Source organism: Temnothorax nylanderi, unplaced genomic scaffold (assembly GCF_030848795.1).
Source record: "Temnothorax nylanderi isolate EJ_2023f unplaced genomic scaffold, tnyl_v1.0 TNYL_tig0222_pilon, whole genome shotgun sequence".
Classification (NCBI taxonomy): Eukaryota; Metazoa; Arthropoda; class Insecta; order Hymenoptera; family Formicidae; genus Temnothorax; species Temnothorax nylanderi.
Window position 1 is genome coordinate 1 of NW_027249284.1, and position 18706 is coordinate 18706.

Sequence of the window (18706 nt, forward strand, 5' to 3'; positions counted from 1 at the left end):
ACAATATGGAAAGAAATAAAAAAGTTGAGAAGACCTTCGTTATTTGTTAGGCAATTGAGCCGAGCACTTTGGGGAGTGCACAAATTGATGAATAGAGCTGTAGTGTTAGAAAGATGTAAAAATAGATTGCCAAATCGATCCCCGAGAAAGCTACTGACACCAGTAAAAGAGGCTGTTTTAAGAAGTATGTATAAAAGAAAAAATAATCCCGTTGTTAGAGAGTGTGAAAGGCCTGCTTTAGCACTTAAAAGTTTTTTCGAACGCATAATGAATAATTGGTTCTAATAGTGAATATATACTTAAAACTGTTTGAAAATCTGTAAGAAGTCTAGGTAGTAAAATTAGGATTTCACACACTCTCACTATTAATGTACTCTGGTAAAATGAGCCTAATGAAAACTTATTTCATCTAGAATGCTATTCAGCTTTTATTGAGATGCACCACAAAACAGAAAAAAAGAAACTGATAAATAAATGGACACGCTATTTAAGCATCTACATCAATTTTCTTATTGAAACAAAAATAAAAGGTAAATATTTTTTAACGACGATAAACAAATAATTTTTATATGTTTAAAGGTAATATCTTTTTGTATTTTTTTATGGAAAATATGTGTTTATAAATTGATGTATTCATAAAAATTTATAAAAACAACTGGATTAATGAAATTAATTCTTAAAGTATAGTACTTTTTTCTATTAATAATTAATATTTTTTCTTTACTTTATACACAGTTAAAGAACTCTTTAACAGTAAAAAAAAATACTTAAAAAAATAATTTATAATATAGTTGCGTTTACATGTAAAATATAAGACATTGAATTAAATAAAAAATTTTAATATTTTTAAACATTTCGTAGCATGGATAATTATAAAAAATAATAAACATTTTTAATTAACATTCCAGATCTTAACATTCTAGATTTTTTAAAACAAAATCTTTCAACAAATAAACATAAAAAATTAGAAAACAATATATTCTATAAAAGTCACTATTTAAAAATTAAAAACACGTTAATAATAATAATGTTAAAAATGTTTTGCAGAAGAAGAAGAAAATCAAAGAAAACTTTAATGTGCATCGCCCAATTCATCAGCCTTTTCACAAAGTCGTTCTTCACAAAGCAGTGATTCAAATTCCAATGAATCATCCAATGAATCATCAGATAGTGATTAAGTTTAGTGATTAAGTTTAGTGATTAAGTTTAGTGTTACCAATGTTAAAATGAGTTTAACCCTCGGTTGTCACACCGGGTCAAAATGACCCCAACCAATTTTCAAACAGCTACATGCTGTTCAAAAACTAACAGTTTAAGTGGATTGCAAAAAATTCTAGAATTAAGTTTAAACATTGTAGAATGTATCCTTATTATAAAGAATTAACTTTTTGAATGGCATTATGCTCAAAAAATCCTTTTAAAAAATGTTTAAAGAAGAGGTGTGACAACCGAGAGTTAATGTTATCATAACGTATATCTAAGTTGTTTATGTTATATGCTATTTATTTTATTATATTAGTTGCTTTCCATTTACACTCAAGTGATCTGAGTCACTCAGTTATGTGAGTATTTTACACTCAGGTAAGATATGTCATTTTGTATTTACCTGCTTATTTTGATGAAAAAGCTATTGCATAATAATACAGGTTTATAGCTTCATTTTTAATGTGAGTCTATTAGATTCATCAAAGCACATGGTCTCGATTGTGGATAAATACTCAGTTGAATCTCACTTGTCAGCATGCAAAAAGAACGTTCATTCAACTGAGTTATGACGTCACAAGTGAGAATTATTTGAGTTGATGTAAATGGAAAGCAACTATTATTATATGTGATATACTCATTTATATACTTAAAAAGTTGACTCAAATAAAATTATAGACAATATAATTTATTACAGTATTGATTTTTTATTTAGAACCACTTATTTTGCTTAAATCATGTTTTACTTGCATAAGTTACGACGAAGAAGCAATTAAACAAACTTTGTAGTTCCTATATAACTTTATCCAGATTTCAGAAAACAATGTGTTTCTCAGCATTACGTAATATTTTAAATTACGTGATTTTTAAAATCACGTACCGATTTGGAACAATCCGTTACGTGATTAATTATTATGTCATTAATTACGTAATTTCGTTACGTGATTTCGTGATGTAATTTCATGACGTGATTTCGTGACGTGATTTTTTTCAGTAGGGCTTATTGTTAGCAGAGCAGTTTTAAGCAAATTGACAGCAACCTGCGGGCAACTTGCTATCTGGGAAATTAATATAATTTAATTATATATCATAACGGCCGTATATTTCTCTTATAATTGTGTATTCACGTCACCTGAAAAAGACGTTCAAAACTATTGTTAACCGGTTATTGCAATAAATATTACCACATGCCTCAGTGGTCGAATTGGTACGACACCCTTCACGGAATGAGGAATGTTCCAGATTCGAACCCTGGTTGAGGTAATATTTTTCGCAATAAATTGTTTACAGTCAGACTAGACATCACAGGCGCGCGCTAGGCGCGCGCTATTTAACTTGAATATTTCACTGTTACTATTAGGCTGAGTTTCCACTGAGCGCGTCACGCGTCGCGTCATTCGTCGCAACCAATCAAAACATCTTATTTTATTACATTATTTGTGACGGGATGTTTAAATTGGTTAACGACAGACGACGCGACGCGTGACGCGCTCAGTGGAAACTCAGCCTTACACTATTAACCACACAACTGTCAAAATATGCCATAACAGCCGCTCATGAAGTAAGCGCAACAAGAGAACCAATCGGCATCGCGGAAAAGCGACCCAGATAGCCAAGAGTGATAGAGCATATTGAGCAAACTAATGCATTGCATGTGTTTTCATATATTTGCTGTAAATTTGCTGACATCGAAATAGAACACGTTACAAATACAGCTACATGACTGCCCTTATGGAAAAATACACTCAACTTTTGGTGTTAACCGTTAAAAAAACACCATAGAAAAACCCTTAAAGTTGGGTGTGATTTCGGACCGCCAATTGAAGGTTAACCATCATTTGAAGGTTAATCTTCAATTGGCGGTCCGAAATCATCTCACCCAACTTTAAGGGTTTTTCTTTGGATGATGGTTAACCTTCAAGTGATAGTTAACCTTCAATTAATGGTTAATCCTTAAAAATGACGGTATTAAACCCTAAAATATGAACCCTCAAATGAAAGTAACAAATATGGCGTCCCAATGAGAATTCTTAAGGGCTCCGCTCGCTGAACCGGACTCCTCGCCTCGATCCTCCCTCTCGGACGCTAGCTGCCGCAGCTCTCCTTTTCCTGGCGGTGAGATCTCCCTGGTGATCCGACTCTCGCTCGGTTGGTCTCCAGAACACGCGCCGCAACGATCAATCCGTCAAGAAAGAGGTAACGGACTCGACACGTTCGAAGAAACGCAAGCAAGTGCGGGTGCTGCCACTGCTGCCAATAATCGGCCTCTGGTCGCATGGTCGCATAGGGAGGGGATGACGTACACAAGCGAGCGACTGTGTCCGTGTGCGCTCGGCACTTCGGCCAGCTTCGGCGGTAGAAGAGTGCAGACATACAATCTGCTGTCTCTTTCTTTCTCGCTATAGCTATAGCTATGCCGCCAGCCGCGAGAATCGTACTCGCCGCTCGTATGTTTCTTTTCGTACCTGTAAATAAATCTGTAAATGGAAATATATTCTGTACATAAAAAGATGTAAAATAATTAAAGAAATAAAGGATAGAAGAAGCGTAAATGATAAATGAATAATAGAAATACACTCTTGGCCAACATGTCTACCTCTTTCTTTAAAGTTCCGTTATGAATTAAGAAAAATAACTTGTAATTAATACAAGAAAAATTGAATTAAAAATTAAATTATTTGTCCCAAATAGAAAATTAGAAAATATTCTGTTAGTATATATATTAGTGTATTTAGAGTATATTTGTCTACTTTTTTTACTCTGATAATAGCAAATAAATATAGTAAAATTATAGGAAAAATATTAATTTTACAATAATAATTCTGTTTTTCATTTTCTAAATGAAAAACGGTAATCTCTTCCGTTATGAAAAAAATTTAAACAATTGTTAATTTAACAATTCGACAATTAATAAAAAATTATAATTCAAAAATAACGTTTTACACAATTGTAAAGCATATTGCAATTATAGTGCATAGGAATATACACAAGTAGGTATTAATATTATCACAATATTAAACAAACAACTGTTTATATTTCCTAATAGTGTATACCTAATACATTGAAAAGGGAAAGTTATGCGCAGTGTCATTATTACAAGTGGTCTTCCGCACTACCTATGAGGTGCCACTAATAGTGCGTTAGGTTTTTAACGTGGACCTTTGCCTGTAGCCCTATTATACCACATTTTTTTATATATGTACATACCCAGATAGCCAAACCTGAGCAGCAGATTCCAAGCAGAATCTGCATTAAATTTTTGGTATCAGGAAGGCAACAAATTGCACGCGGAAACTGCTCTATCAGACGATGTTGTCAAACTGTAGCCAGAAATGCGACAGAGCCTGCTGACAGGCAATGTGAGCAGATTAGCAGCAGAAACCGCGCAGAGCCTGCACACATACTTGGCAGCAGATTGACAACAAAGATCGAGCAGAGCCTGCGCGCATGACTTGAAAACAGAGTGGCAGCAAAAACCGAACAGATTCTTAATTAAGAAAGATGCATGGTAGCGCATCTTTCCGTGATAGTTTGCAACGACGCCACTAAGCGGCGCATAATGGTAAGACTAACTCGTAAGTAAATTTCAGTTGAGGGCTAATATAAGCAGGGTTCCTGCGAAGCAAAATTATAACATCCGCGAGACATATCTTTGTCAGCAATACAACGCAAGGCTCAACCAAAATTGCTGCAATGATATAGATATGCAAAATAATATTTTCCAAAGTAAGATGTAAAGTATATTGTGTGTAATGTATATTTTTCAAATATTAAAAAAATCTTTCAAACGTGAAACAATTATTGCTGATTGGGTTAAACATATTTTATTTTTCGAAGCAATATTTCTGATAGAAAAATTTTACAAATATTATTGTATATATTTATTTGCAATCTTTTAAAAATATTTTCGAAAATATTTTTCTGACATAATCTGGCGGACATAGAAAGATTTAAAAAATATTTTTGTAAATTATTTTAATCTATACCTAAAAAATATTTAAAAAATATTTAAAAAATATTTTGTGCTGTATGGGTATGGACAAAGTCTGCTCGGTTTTTGCTGCCAAACTGTTCTCAGGTCGAGCGCGCAGGCTCTGCTCGGTTTTTGCTGCCAATCTGCTGCCAGGTTATGTATGCAGGCTCTGCGCGGTTTCTGTTGGCAATCTGCTTACATTGCCTGTCAGCCAGGCTCTGTCGACAGAACACGAGCTTAATGCGGACACAGATGGCTATGGTTTTGGTGTGGGATTTTGATCAAATTTGCTGCCAATCTGCGCGCATTCTGCTAACATTTTGCTATCTGGGTATATATAGATATAATTTCTGTATTTTTTACATCTATTTTTCATAGATGTGATGTCCAACACAGTGTTCGACAATTTTTTAACACATCTATTATTATTAATAGATGTGATGTCCAACACATAGAGTGTCCGACAATTTTTATATTGATGTCCAACACATAGAGTGTCCGACAATGTTTTACACATCTATTATTATTAATACATGTGATGTCCAACACATAGTGTCCGACAATTTTTATATTGATGTCCAACACATAGAGTGTCGGACAATTTTTATATTGATGTCCAACGCATAGAGTGTCCGACAATTTTTATATTGATGTCCAATACATAGAGTGTCCGACAATGTTTTAACACATCTATTATTATTAATAGATGTGATGTCCAACACAGTGTCCGACAACTTTTTAATACATTTTTTTGGACATTATTATGTTGTAGACGAACTAGCTATTTCATCAGCACCATATAAAGTTAGATTACTTTTTTCTCGTTTAGAATCAGCTGCATATAATTTGCCGGTTGACATACGAGACAAATGCTGTTCAGTTACTGCCATGTTTACAGCTGTTTCGCCTCTCGCCTTCAATACTGATTTTAATACGCAAGTGGCATTAACAGTGGTTGATGAAAGTGAATTGCGTTTTTTGGATTTTAAATCAGTTAAAACTGAAAACGTTCTCTCTGGATCTGCATTTAAATTGGGAAGACATCGAACAACGCTCAGAAGATTCCTCAAATTGAGATACTTGTAAGTATTATTCAACGAGCGGCGTTGTAAAATTTCTTTCCACATCTCATCAAAATTTAATGTGGACAAAGTCTCTTTTTCTTCAACAGTAAAATCTGCTGATAATGCAAGCCACTCTTCTCTTAAGGAGTCTTCATCGAAACCACCGAGACAAATGGCAACGGAAGAAACATGCTGGAATGAAGATTCCCTATTACTACAGAATAAAGCTGTAGATGGTTCAAAAACTTGTAATTTTGTCAAAAAATCATTCGTAATAGGCAATCTTTTACGTATTTCCTCCGCAGCAGTAAAGTAAAATTGTAAACAATTTTGTCGCACGATTGTAACTGTATCTACATGATCTTCTATCATTAGATTATTAAGATACTCTTCACAATCTGTTCCAAGAAAAATTTCATTTATATTTTTCTGAATTTCTTTCTGTGAAAAATTAATATTTATGGCTACGTCTTTTAGAAATTCGTTTTTAACAAAGTTTTCGCAGACTTGGGAGAGAAAGTTTGCAGATTTTAACTGTAACAAATGAATTCTTGTTTGTTCCGATTGGAAAAATGCATTAAATGCATTCAAGAAATTTAATATATATTTAAGAAATAGAAGATAAGCTTTCATTTCTAAATTGTCCATCATAGACAAAAGATGTTCTCCAGACTTCTCGCTCACAACCATTTCCTGTAAAAAATAATGGATCGTATCCCATGATTCCAAAAGTCTCTGGACACATGCGTGGCGAGACAGCCAGCGCGTTTCACTCAATTTTAGAATTTTGCGATATTTGTCTTGAAAACAATCGCAAAACTCGTGAAAAATTGCCGTACGTTTCGGGCTACTATTAATGTAAGAAGCTATTTTTTTTATAAATTTATCACAAAATGAAGGTATTTTTGCACATGCAGCGTGCGCAGCTAACGCGGCTGAGTGGCATGGGCATGGAAATGTTAATAGATGTTTGCACATTTGTTGTACTTTCGTTTTAAACGATAAATGTTTTCCTGTCATTACCGACGCATTGTCGCATGACAGGGCAACAATATTTAAGAAGGGAATTTGTAACTTATACATTTCACTCTTAAATGCATTGAATAATTTTTCAGCACTCGAATCTCTCGCATCAATATTGATTAATTTCACTAATTGCGAGCAAACATCTAATGTCTCAGGATCAATATACCGAGCGAAAAATGTCATCCATTTTTCGTTGCAAATATCAGATGTCTCATCGAAAAAAATGGAGAATTGTGTTCTCTGAAGATTGTGAGAATGAACGACATGTTCATTCTCAACCGGATACAAAACGTTAGAAATTATGTTTTTACATTTCGTTCGACCCATCTTCATGTTTTGCAACACTTCAGGATCTTGTCCTATGTCTTGAAAAAACTGAAGAATTTCTGGTGCCGTCTGATGAGGAATATTTTTCTGTGCAACAAGAGCGGCGAATTTTATTTCCGCTGATTTTGTACGCTCATCTAACGACAAAGGAGATTCCTTAGCTTGCGTATTATAATCATCATTTGATTTGTTCGCTTCGATATCTTTTTTTTTACGTAAGCTTAAATGACTTTCAGATTCTGCGTGCCGACAAACATGCGATAAATGAGCATCAAAATATTTATCGCAAATTGCACAAAAACATATTTTGTTATCATGCGGAACCTCACGTAACCATAACTTAAAATCATCAATATGTAACCATTCGATTTTAAACACTGACGTTTTCGGTGTTTTATGTTGTACATGTACAGCTACATCATCAACAGATAATGACACATTTTCTTTTAAATTTTTTCGGTGGCACGCAGAACCTGCATGTCTGTTAACATGTGCTGCATTGCAGGAAAAACTTTTATTGCAAACAGTACAAAAATAAAGACTTTCATCAGATAATACTTTACGTATCCAATCTTTATAACGCTTATCACTAAGCCAAGCGAATGAGATAACATGATAACAAGTAAGACAACACGGGAGCCACAGTGTGGGAGCGAATGAGGTGGCAGGAGAACGATGTCGCCATCTAGCGATACATTCTACAAGTAATTTTCGTGAATCATCTAATACCGGGAAACTGTCCTTCTATACTCGTCTATATTAGGTGCGTTCTGTTTCACGCATGATGCGCATGAAATACGATCGACCTCGACGGCGAGAGCTCGACGCGTATAGACGTGTGTGCTTCCCCTCCCTGCGATTGTGCGCAGTTCGTGTCCTTGGTCTAAGCCGCGCGCGAAATACATGCGAGTGAGTGCTTATTCCCGTGCTTTCACAGCGATTTTCTCGTAATTGCTCTTGGTCCCGTTCTCGTTGTCGCGTAATTAACCGTTAATTTTAATATCTTTCAGAATAAGGTTTAATCCACACAATGTAATAATGCTACTCTCTGTAACTTTTACTGCTTTCAACTATTCACCAAGTCCGATAACTTCGGAGGAAGAAAAAGTAAAAGAAAAAATTGAGCTGCTTGAAATACAAAACGAAGAATTTTACGTAGAAGAAAAAGAAACTTTAGGTTTTTACGATACATATGAGGTTCCAGAACCGGAAAGAGTTGATTTATTTGAGGAAGATGATGGTAAAGTACATCTTCCGGAAGAAGTTATTTGCAGCTCTGTTGAGGCAACAACATCAAGTGACTATAAAAGGCAAGCTGTAGAATACTGGAAGAGTGGTAAAACAAGGGGAAGATTGCTTGAAGGAGTTAAACAAAGGTTCAGAAAAGTTGCATCAATACGACAACTACGACGATGGGAGAACCAAATTAGTGAAGGTGGTAGTAGATTGGAAAAATTAGAAAGAATTTCTGCATACACATTAAATCGTTTAAATAAAGCACTTGAAAAAGGAATCATTATTCATGATATTGACATCGCACGATGGGCTTCTCGAGCACAAGAAGAGGAAAATGCGGCAGAATTCAAAGCTTTAGAAACGTGAGTGAAAAGATTTAAAATTACACACATTTATTACTAACGTAAAATATTACATTGATCGATATGGAGTAGAAAATATTTACAATTCGGATCAGATTGGATTCCAGTTAGAATTTCACTCCGGTCGTAACTTTATCACATAAAGGTGTAAAAAAAAGTAAACTCTATAGTACAATCTATATCAGCTACCACGCATAGTTATACCATACAGCCAACTATTTCCGCTGATGGTAGATTATTGTCGCCTCTTTTTATTACATTAAAAGAAGTTACAGGAACGTTTGGTCCAAGAGTGCAAGAAACATTATTCAACGCGCTTAATATTTTTGTTACGGCTTCAAAATCAGGCAAATTAACATCAAATCATGTAAAAACTTGGTTAAAAGATGTATTTTTTCCGAATGTCGGACCAAAATCTGTATTATTATTAGATTCATGGAGTGGGCATTGTCCTAATATAATTGCAGAAACTAAACCAGATAGTGTAACAGACTTTGTTTCATTAACTATTCCGGCCGGTACAACGGGAAAAATACAACCATTAGATGTATACGACTTCCGATTGTGGAAAAATTTTATTAGATATTTTTCTGATATGGTTATGTTGTTAGACCTTGCAATAGATCTTCATGTTCGAAATAATATCTTGAAATTTCAGTCATTAACGCACAATCAATTATCGTCGCCTAGGTTTCAAAATTTATTGAAATATGCGTGGTTTAAAAGTGGATATATACATAATAGGCCGAGTGAATTTCAAACATCAGTCGAATTTTGTTTCAAGAGTAATTTTAAAGTAGAATGCGACATTTGTGGTAAAACTGGCATAATTACTTGTTTTTTGTGCAAAAAATCGCTTTGCATAACACATTTCTTTCATGATCATCATCTTTGCGACGAATATGTGCCATAAATGTAACTTACATACATTATATGTTTATGTACTGATTAATTTAAAAATTCTGCTCTGATTTATTAATACATGAGTCGTCTTACAATCTGTGGCGGTCTACGCCACTTGTGACAGCAGAGTACAGATCTTCGAGAAAAGCGTCAGCAAAGTCGCTGTACGCATACCTCCATTTTGGGGAGATGAACCCGAACTATGGTTCGCACAGCTAGAAGGACAATTCACACTCAGCGGCATCACCCAAGACTCTACGAAGTACTCTTACGCTCTGTCTCAATTAGACTTTCGTCAAATCAAAGAAATCAAAGACGTAGTCACACAGACCCCAGAGGTCGACAAATACGAGACTGTAAAAAGAGCACTCATTCAGCGTATGTCCGTCTCTCAGGAACAACGGACACGTCAAATCTTGGAACTCGAGGAATTAGGAGATCGCAAGCCATCTCAATTCCTTCGACACCTCCGAACTTTAGCGGGTGAAAATGTACCCGACTCTCTTCTACGAACACTTTGGCTAGGACGACTTCCTACTCAAATGCAGATGGTTCTCGCTCGGATGGTCCCGGACGGAAGATCCGCTCAACAGCGTAGCCGAACAGGCCGATCGCATCCACGAGATGACTAACAAGGCCGTCGTAGCAGCAACAGCTACGCCTGCGACTAAAGAGTCTTTGGAAGCAAAGATCCAGGCTCTGACCAAACAAGTCGCCACACTCACTACACGCCTCTCAAGAGACAAGTCGAGGCAACGCGACAATGAGAAAGGCCGAAATCGAAGTCGAAGTCGAAGCCGTAGTCAGAGCCGCAACCGCGGTAAAACCAAAGAAGAGAAGGACGATAGAAATGGCAAGCACTGCTACTACCACAATCGATTTGGTGAAAAAGCAAAGAAGTCACACAACCTTGTACATATAAATCGGAAAAAGACCAGGGCAGTCACTGATGGCGGCTAGTCGACTCGCCCCAAGCCCTCGCCGCCTAATCGTTACGTGCCAAGATACTAAGAAACGATTCTTAATAGTCACAGGATCGGACGTGAGTGTACACCCTTGCTCTATGGTAGCGGGATACACCGCGCCAACATCCTACGAACTCTTTGCAGCAAATGACTCAACAATCGCTACGTACGGCACGATTACACTTCAGCCGGAACTTGGGTTACGACGCGCATTTCCTTGGCGTTTCATCATCGCCAACGTCACGCAGCCCATCATCGGAGCTAATTTCCTTGCCTATTACCATCTTCTTCCAGACCTACAGAAAGGTACTCTTCTCGATGGTAAAACGAACTTGCGCAAGAGAGGCATATCAGAAAAAGGGGTTGTGGAATCAATCAGAGTGTTGGCTATCGAAGATGAATACCACAGAATCTTGGCAGAATTTCCTGATATCTTAAAGGCTACTGCCAAAACACATACGCTCCACAAACACAACACTCTCCACCACATCAAAACCACGGATGGCCCACCAGTGGCATGCCGTCCTCGCCGTTTAGCCCCTGACAAACTCAAGGCGGCCAAGGCTGAATTCGATCTCTTGCTACAAAAAGGAATCATTCGAGTATCAAAAAGCCCATGGTCATCACCATTACATATAGTGCCAAAGAAAGGAGACTCCTGGAGATCTTGCGGAGATTACAGGGGAGTTAACGCTAGAACAGAACCGGATCAATACCCGATCCCGCATATCGAAGACTTCTCGCAGAACTTGCACGGAAAGAAGATCTTCTCAACAATTGATTTAGTGCGAGCATACAATCAGATACCCATTAACCCTGATGATATTCCAAAAACGGCCATAACAACTCCTTTCGAATATTTTTTCATGCCGTTCGGGTTACGCAATGCCGCCCAGACATTCCAACGCTTCATTTACGAAATCACAAGCGACTTGGATTTTTGCTATGCGTATATTGACGACATCCTCATTGCATCCGAGAACGAGGAACAGCACAAGAAGCATTTACGCATACTCTTCAAACGATTTCAGAAATACGGCATTTTACTCAACCCCTCTAAATGCGTTTTCGGAAAAAAAAAGGTTCTTTTCCTTGGCTAGGAGGTTTCGGAGAACGGCACTCAACCTCCGCCAGAAAGAATCGAAGCAATCAAGGAGTTTCCCAAACCAGAAAACATTCAACAGCTCCGACGGTTCCTGGGGACTCTCAATTTTTATTGCAGATTCATTCCCAAGGCCGCTAAGGACCAGGCAGTTTTAAATGGCTTACTCAGCGGTCCCAAAATAAAAAAGAAGGCTCCCATAACTTGGAACGCAGAACTGGAAGTAGCCTTCGCAAAATGTAAGGACAGTCTGTCTCGCGCAACTCTTTTGGCACATCCAAATCCAGAGGCAGACATCACTCTTACAACTGATGCATCCGATACAGTCACCGGAGCAGTCATTCAACAACGGGACGGAACAGAATGGCAACCATTAGCCTTTTTCAGTAAAAAGCTGAATCCGGCCCAGCAAAAATATAGCCCCTATAGAGCGCTGATAGAGAGCTTCTAGCAATCTACGCTGCTCTCAAACACTACCGGCACATGCTAGAAGGAAGGATCTTTACGGTGTTCACTGACCACAAGCCAATCACGTACGCCTTTAGACAAGATCCACTACATACCCAGGTAGCAAAGTGACGTCTATTTAACGTCATTTTTTGGTCATGTTCTGACGATTGCGACGTTATGAAATGACGTCAAAGTGCCGTAAAAATGACGTACTTTTGTCTCATCTCCGTGACGTCATATATTGACGTCACTAATACGTAATTAATGACGTCGCCGGGACGAAATAAAAGTACGTCAGATTTTGAACATTTGGACGTCATCTTGGAATGGCAGTCACAAGACTGACCATAAAATGTCGTCAAATAGACGACAACTTTTTAATCTACATTATTTTTTATGAAATTAAAATGTTAAAATGTCCACTTGATAAACATTTATAAAAAAAACGTTTTTCTTCTTTATCTATGAAAAAAAAACGCTTTTTTAACTGTTTCTTTACGTATCATGTGCATATAGCCCCGCTCTCTCAAGGCGGTCACCCATCCTAGTACAGTACCGCGCCCGTGTTGCTTGACTTCGATGATCCAGTGAACAGTGACGATCTTCTGACCCTGATGCTTCCTTAGTAACTGTACTTGTCTATAACAAGTACATCTTTAAAGTGTTCAAAAATCTTGTAATGATATCTTCTTGATAGCTATAACACTGCATGAAATAGTTATCATTGTCTTATAAACGTCCATTATTAGTCGCCGACGTCATAGACCAAAAATGACTAAAAATAGACGTCATTATGTCGATGTCGTCTTCTGACGTCACTTTGCTCCTTGGGTTGGGTACTGGTCTACAAACTGACAAACCAGATACGTCGTGTTAAAGTCAGTCAACTAACGTCTTTTATTAGTCTAAAGTCTGACGTCTCAGGTATGTCGTGTTAAAGTCAGTTAACTAACATTTTTTATTAGTCTAAAGTCTGACGTCTTAAGTACGTCGTATTAACGTCAGTTAACTAACATCATTTATTGGTCTACAATCTGACGAACCAGGAACGTCGTATTAAAGTGATTTAACTAACGTCTTTTATTGGTCGAAATTCTGACGTCTCAGATACGTCGTACAATGGATAAATAACTAACGTCATTAAATGGGCACTAATCTAACGTTACTTGGACGTTATAGTTTGGTTAAATTGTCGAAGTGTTTTTATGGTTATACAAATGACGTCAATGGTACGTTATAATGAGGTCATTCTACGATTAGTTATTATTTCGTCAAAAAAGTCACGACATTTATACGTCTTAAGTTGGTAAAATGACGTCGTACCCAAAAAATGACGAATTATTGACGTCATATTAACGTCACCTTGCTACCTGGGTAGCTCTCCTAGGCAGGCACGACACTTACAATACATCGGTCAGTTCACTACCGATATTCGTCATATAGCGGGTAAAGACAACGTCGTCGCTGATACTCTCTCACGAATCGAGGAAATTCAGTCCGCAATCAACTTAGAAAATTTGTCACAAGCGCAAGAGAAGGATACCGAGATGGAAGACATCTTAAAAGGGAACTCTTCACTAAAATTGACAAAAGTATCAATCCCTGGAACTAGTGCAACATTATATTGCGACACGTCAACCCCAATAGCACGTCCCTTCGTTACAAAAGAGTACAGGAGGCAAGTGTTCCAATCACTGCACAGTCTATCGCATCCAGGAACCAAAGCGACGGCAAGAATAGTCGCAGAAAGATACGTCTGGCCACGCATTAAGGCCGACTGCCAAGAATGGGCAAGAGCATGTCTCGCGTGCCAAAAATCGAAGGTCCACAGGCACAACCGATCGCCTTTAGGACGATTCGTCGGCCCTACCAAACGGTTCGAGCACATACACATGGACCTAGTTGGGCCTCTACCCATCTCAAAGGGTTACAGATACTGCCTTACAATTATATACCGATTTACCAAATGGCCTGAAGCCATACCGGTGGCAGACATATCCGCAGAGACAGTAGCCCAGAATCTCTTCACTCACTGGATCTCAAGATTCGGTACACCTACGCGGGTCACTACGGATCAGGGAAGGCAATTTGAGGCCGACCTGTTTCGTCAGCTTACTAGGCTAACAGGCACCACGCATATACACACAACAGCCTATCACCCCGCAGCCAACGGCATGGTCGAACGTTTGCACCGACAAATTAAAACGGCCATCAAATGCCACGAAACAGAAGCTTGGACTGAAGTATTACCCGTCGTCATGATGGGCATCCGAGCAGCATTTAAGGAAGATCTCCACGCAACTCCTGCAAAACTTGTATACGGAGAAACAATGAGACTTCCGGGAGAGTTTCTACAAGAAACTACTCAAGCCAATGAAACGAGTGACTTCTTACTGAGACTCACGAAGACGATGAAAAGTCTACGGCCACAACCAATCAAAAGACACGGGTCGCCTTCTATATTCCAGCACAAAGACCTGGCAAACACAACTCGCGTGTTCCTCAGGCACGATGCACCAACGCGGGCTCTGCAACCCACTTTTGACGGCCCTTACAAAGTCCTCAGCAAAGGCGAGAAGGTTTTTAAGTTGCGGATTAACGGCAGAACTGTCCACGTAACTATCGACCGCCTAAAGCCTGCCTACATCTTGGCAGAACAAGAAACAAACCTCGTGAGACACTCCAGTCATCACAAGATACTCCAGCGGATGTTCCGCCTACGGAAACCACAACTCGGAGTGGCAGAGTGTCACGAAAGACAGTTCGATTTCAAATTTCGACTTTAAAACAACGAAGGGGGTAATGTGGCGGTCTACGCCACTTGTGATACACGCCCGCGCGGTAACTATACGGTATTTGTATTACTGGCGGCTACTTTGCATCGACGCCGCTAGGCGCCGCATCGCCTGTATCATTTCGCGTATTTCAGATTCAACCACGACCTGTATATAAAGAGACCCCCTACGAGACCAAAAGAGATCTCCTCGGGCGCTAGTCGCCTTCGGCAGTAGCGCGTGAATGCTCACCGACACTAGGCGCTTGGACGCCCTCGGCAGTAGCACACGAACGCTCACCGACTCCTAGGCGCTTGGACGCTCTCGGCAGCTGCACACAGACGCTCGCCGACTACCACGGCGCACGGACGCCTCCGGCAGTAGCGCTTGGACGCTCGCCGACTCCTCGGCGCCAGTCGCCTCCGGCAGCAGCGCGTGAATGCTCACCGACACCTATGCGCTTGGACGCCCTCGGCAGTAGCACACGATCGCTTGCCGACTTCCTGGGTGCACAGCCGCCCTCGGCAGTAGCGCGTGGACGCTCGCCGACACCTAGGCGCACAGACGCCCTCGGCAGTGGCGCACAGTCGCCCGCCGACTCCTCGGCGCTCGGACGCCCTCGGCAGTGGCGCACAGTCGCCCGCCGACTCCTCGGCGCTCGGACGCCCTCGGCAGTGGCGCTTAGACGCTCGCCGATTCCTCGGCGCACAGACGCCCACGGCAGTGGCGCACGGTCGCCCGCCGACTTCCTCGGCGTACAGACGCCTCCAGCAGTAGCGCGTGGACGCTCGCCGACTTCCTAGGCGCACGGACACCTTCGGCATCCACGAAAACCAGCCCAAGGAAGGAAGAAATAAACGCGGCCACGCAGACCAAACGAAGAGGAGGCAGATTTCAAGCAAAATGACATTAAAGACACTGACACACTAACATATGTATATAGTGTAAATATACGTTGACTGTTTAAAATGCAAACATGTGTCACCTTCCTTTCTACCCCTTTGCGATTCACAATCCATGGGCCAACTCCTACTCACGCATTAACGGATAAGTTAGAATAAGGTAGATAACCGATAAATATAAAAGTAGTATAATAGCGTCCATACAATCTACAATTTTGTTAATCATTTACTGGCGACGTTTAAAAAAGTTTATTAATATTTTATTGTGACTCGATATTATTCGTCTACACATAATATTATTACCCAATATTGTAAAAATAAACACATGCAGAAATAAACTTTGTAATTTGTATGTTTAATTTATTATTATTACTATTTTTATTAATTTTTCTACCATATTTCCTCTACATATGTCCGCATATCGAATAAAATTTGCAGATTGTAAATATCTTCAGTGCCTCCCCAAACATGCTCGTTCGCCTTACGATTCAGCCTTGGATAATACCGAACCCATCGTCTATGTTTAATATTCATAAATCCTCGAATTCTAGTATCTCACTGCAATGACCCCCGCTAAAAAAAGATCAACAAATAACATTATTTTTTTAAATGTAGATTAAAAGTATATGTATATGTTACGTCCTGTGGACTCCGCGATTTCCCTCTTTCGCGGAAACCTCTTAAAAATTTAGAGTAGCTTTTAAGATTAAAATCAGAACCGAGCATTAGCGGTTGTCCATCGGCAAGTGAGTTACGATCTCGACGCTATCCCTAATGTTTGCTGAACGAGATCGAGAAATCGAGAGAAAACTTCCAGACGACAAAATCCATACAGACAAAGCATATACAACTACGTTTTATCTGGCCCACTACTATAAAACCCGGCGACACGACGCACAGTGGGCCAAAACGGCAATCTAGCTGGACAAAAGTCGATTTTCGAAGATTAATATTTCTTAAAATAAACGATTATATTTTTAAGAAAGATATCGGATAGTTCATTTTCTACAAAATATTTACCATTTACACTTGTAGTTGTGTTATAACAATTATTTGAATACGTCGTATAAATGTCATCTCGCAAAACGTTAAATCATTACTTTAGCAGCGCTTGAGAAATAAAGAAGTTGAGACCGGCGTTAAAATCTTTGACGAAAGTCGATAATTAATTTTGCGTGTAACGCCGACACCTGGCGCGGCCTGGGTCAAGGGCTGCCAGGGCTCTAGGAATTGACTAATATACTACGACAATTGGGCGCCAGTTAGTTTTGTGAGAACTAACAAACTCACGTTTATTAATCCGCGACTAATTATGAGACACTCAAGGGGAGTTCCGTCGGGGACCCAAGGAATGTTGCGAAAGTCAAAAGAAGAGAGATAGACAAGCTATACAAGCGTATTAATTTAATTAAACTTACGTACAGGTTATGTTACTGCTACCGTATACAGCGTACGGCCCGCTCACAATCTCTATATCACGTTGACAATTGTTCGGAACACTCGTACAACACAACGCTCTACAGTATTCTCAACTGGCAGACAAAATTACTCGGACTCTGCACGCCGAAGACCGACGAGCAAGTTCTCTAACGCTCTAATATGACAATGTATGATTCGGACTGTTCACGCCGAAGACCGACGAGAGAGTCTCCTTCGTCGATCTCTCGGTCGTCCTGCTACCACGCGACCACACCTTCGATCCTAGTCGTTATCGGTCGATATATTTCGTCGCGTGCGGCTACGCTATTGGCCCTTTGTCTCGGCGGTTTTCGGGTCTCGGCGCTCGCACAGCGCGGGCAATACGACAATCGGCAGCCCTATCGGATCGGTTATTACGTCGAGTGTCGATGTCGAGGGGAAGGATTATATTCTCCTGTCACAAAGTATTCTGCTTATATTAAAGAATATTAAAACTTTAAATTAGATAAATATAGAGAAAGGTATATATTTTTAAATTTTATTAACAAATTTTAATAATAGTTTTTTAATAATAGCGGTATTTTAAGTCAAACATTGCCGATGTTTAATTATGAAATTTTCAAAGTATGAAATTTAGAAAGGTCTACAAAAAAAACGCTGCGGATTGCTGCCGTCATTTTACCAGCATGTTATTCCTTAGACATTTCTGAGTTTTATCCTTTTAAAACTAGCTGCCACTAAGTGCCGGTTTCATAGATACAGCGTTTTTTAGAACTCGTAACTCGTCCGTTTGCGTAAAGATACACGAGACGGTCTCGCGCTGCGCGTGTACTTGGCGAGACTACCGTGTCTCTTGATATTGACATCTATCTATGGTTTTTCATAAATATCTCGAAATTGATTTAGAAGGAAATATCACAAGTTTATATTATTTATATTATTGATACACTAAAAATCTTTAACGACTACCATCTTCGATCAAAATTAATCGTGCGATGGT

General features: G+C 39.1%; 2 protein-coding genes and 2 long non-coding RNA genes across 5 annotated transcripts; 3 read left to right on the plus strand and 1 right to left on the minus strand.

The window, feature by feature from the left end:
* Positions 1-6: 6 nt before the first annotated feature.
* Positions 7-1894, plus strand: LOC139779376 (uncharacterized). Its single transcript, XR_011719874.1, has 3 exons — positions 7-184; positions 414-530; positions 1048-1894. It is a non-coding gene; the product is annotated as an uncharacterized lncRNA (long non-coding RNA).
* Positions 1888-18706, minus strand: LOC139779379 (uncharacterized). Of its 2 annotated transcripts, none has more exons than XR_011719878.1 (2): positions 17710-18706; positions 1888-3680 (listed from the first exon to the last, which is right to left on the minus strand). It is a non-coding gene; the product is annotated as an uncharacterized lncRNA (long non-coding RNA). The 2 variants fall into 2 exon arrangements; XR_011719877.1 differs by lacking the exon at positions 1888-3680 and adding an exon at positions 16642-16860.
* Positions 8415-9196, plus strand: LOC139779365 (uncharacterized). Its single transcript, XM_071717709.1, has one exon. It carries the CDS (start codon positions 8632-8634, stop codon positions 9193-9195), a length of 564 nt encoding a protein of 187 aa, XP_071573810.1. The 5' UTR covers positions 8415-8631; the 3' UTR covers position 9196.
* On the plus strand, positions 9251-11941 carry LOC139779366 (uncharacterized; the record flags this gene model as incomplete). The annotated part of the gene is given in 2 exon segments (XM_071717710.1): positions 9251-9331; positions 9334-11941. Coding segments are annotated over 2 exon segments (852 nt in total), but the record flags the coding sequence as incomplete, so codon positions are not given.

Coding starts and splice junctions, on each gene's coding strand:
- LOC139779365 (XM_071717709.1), top strand. CDS start 8,632: ATGCTACTCTCTGTAACTTTTACTGCTTTCAACTATTCACCAAGTCCG.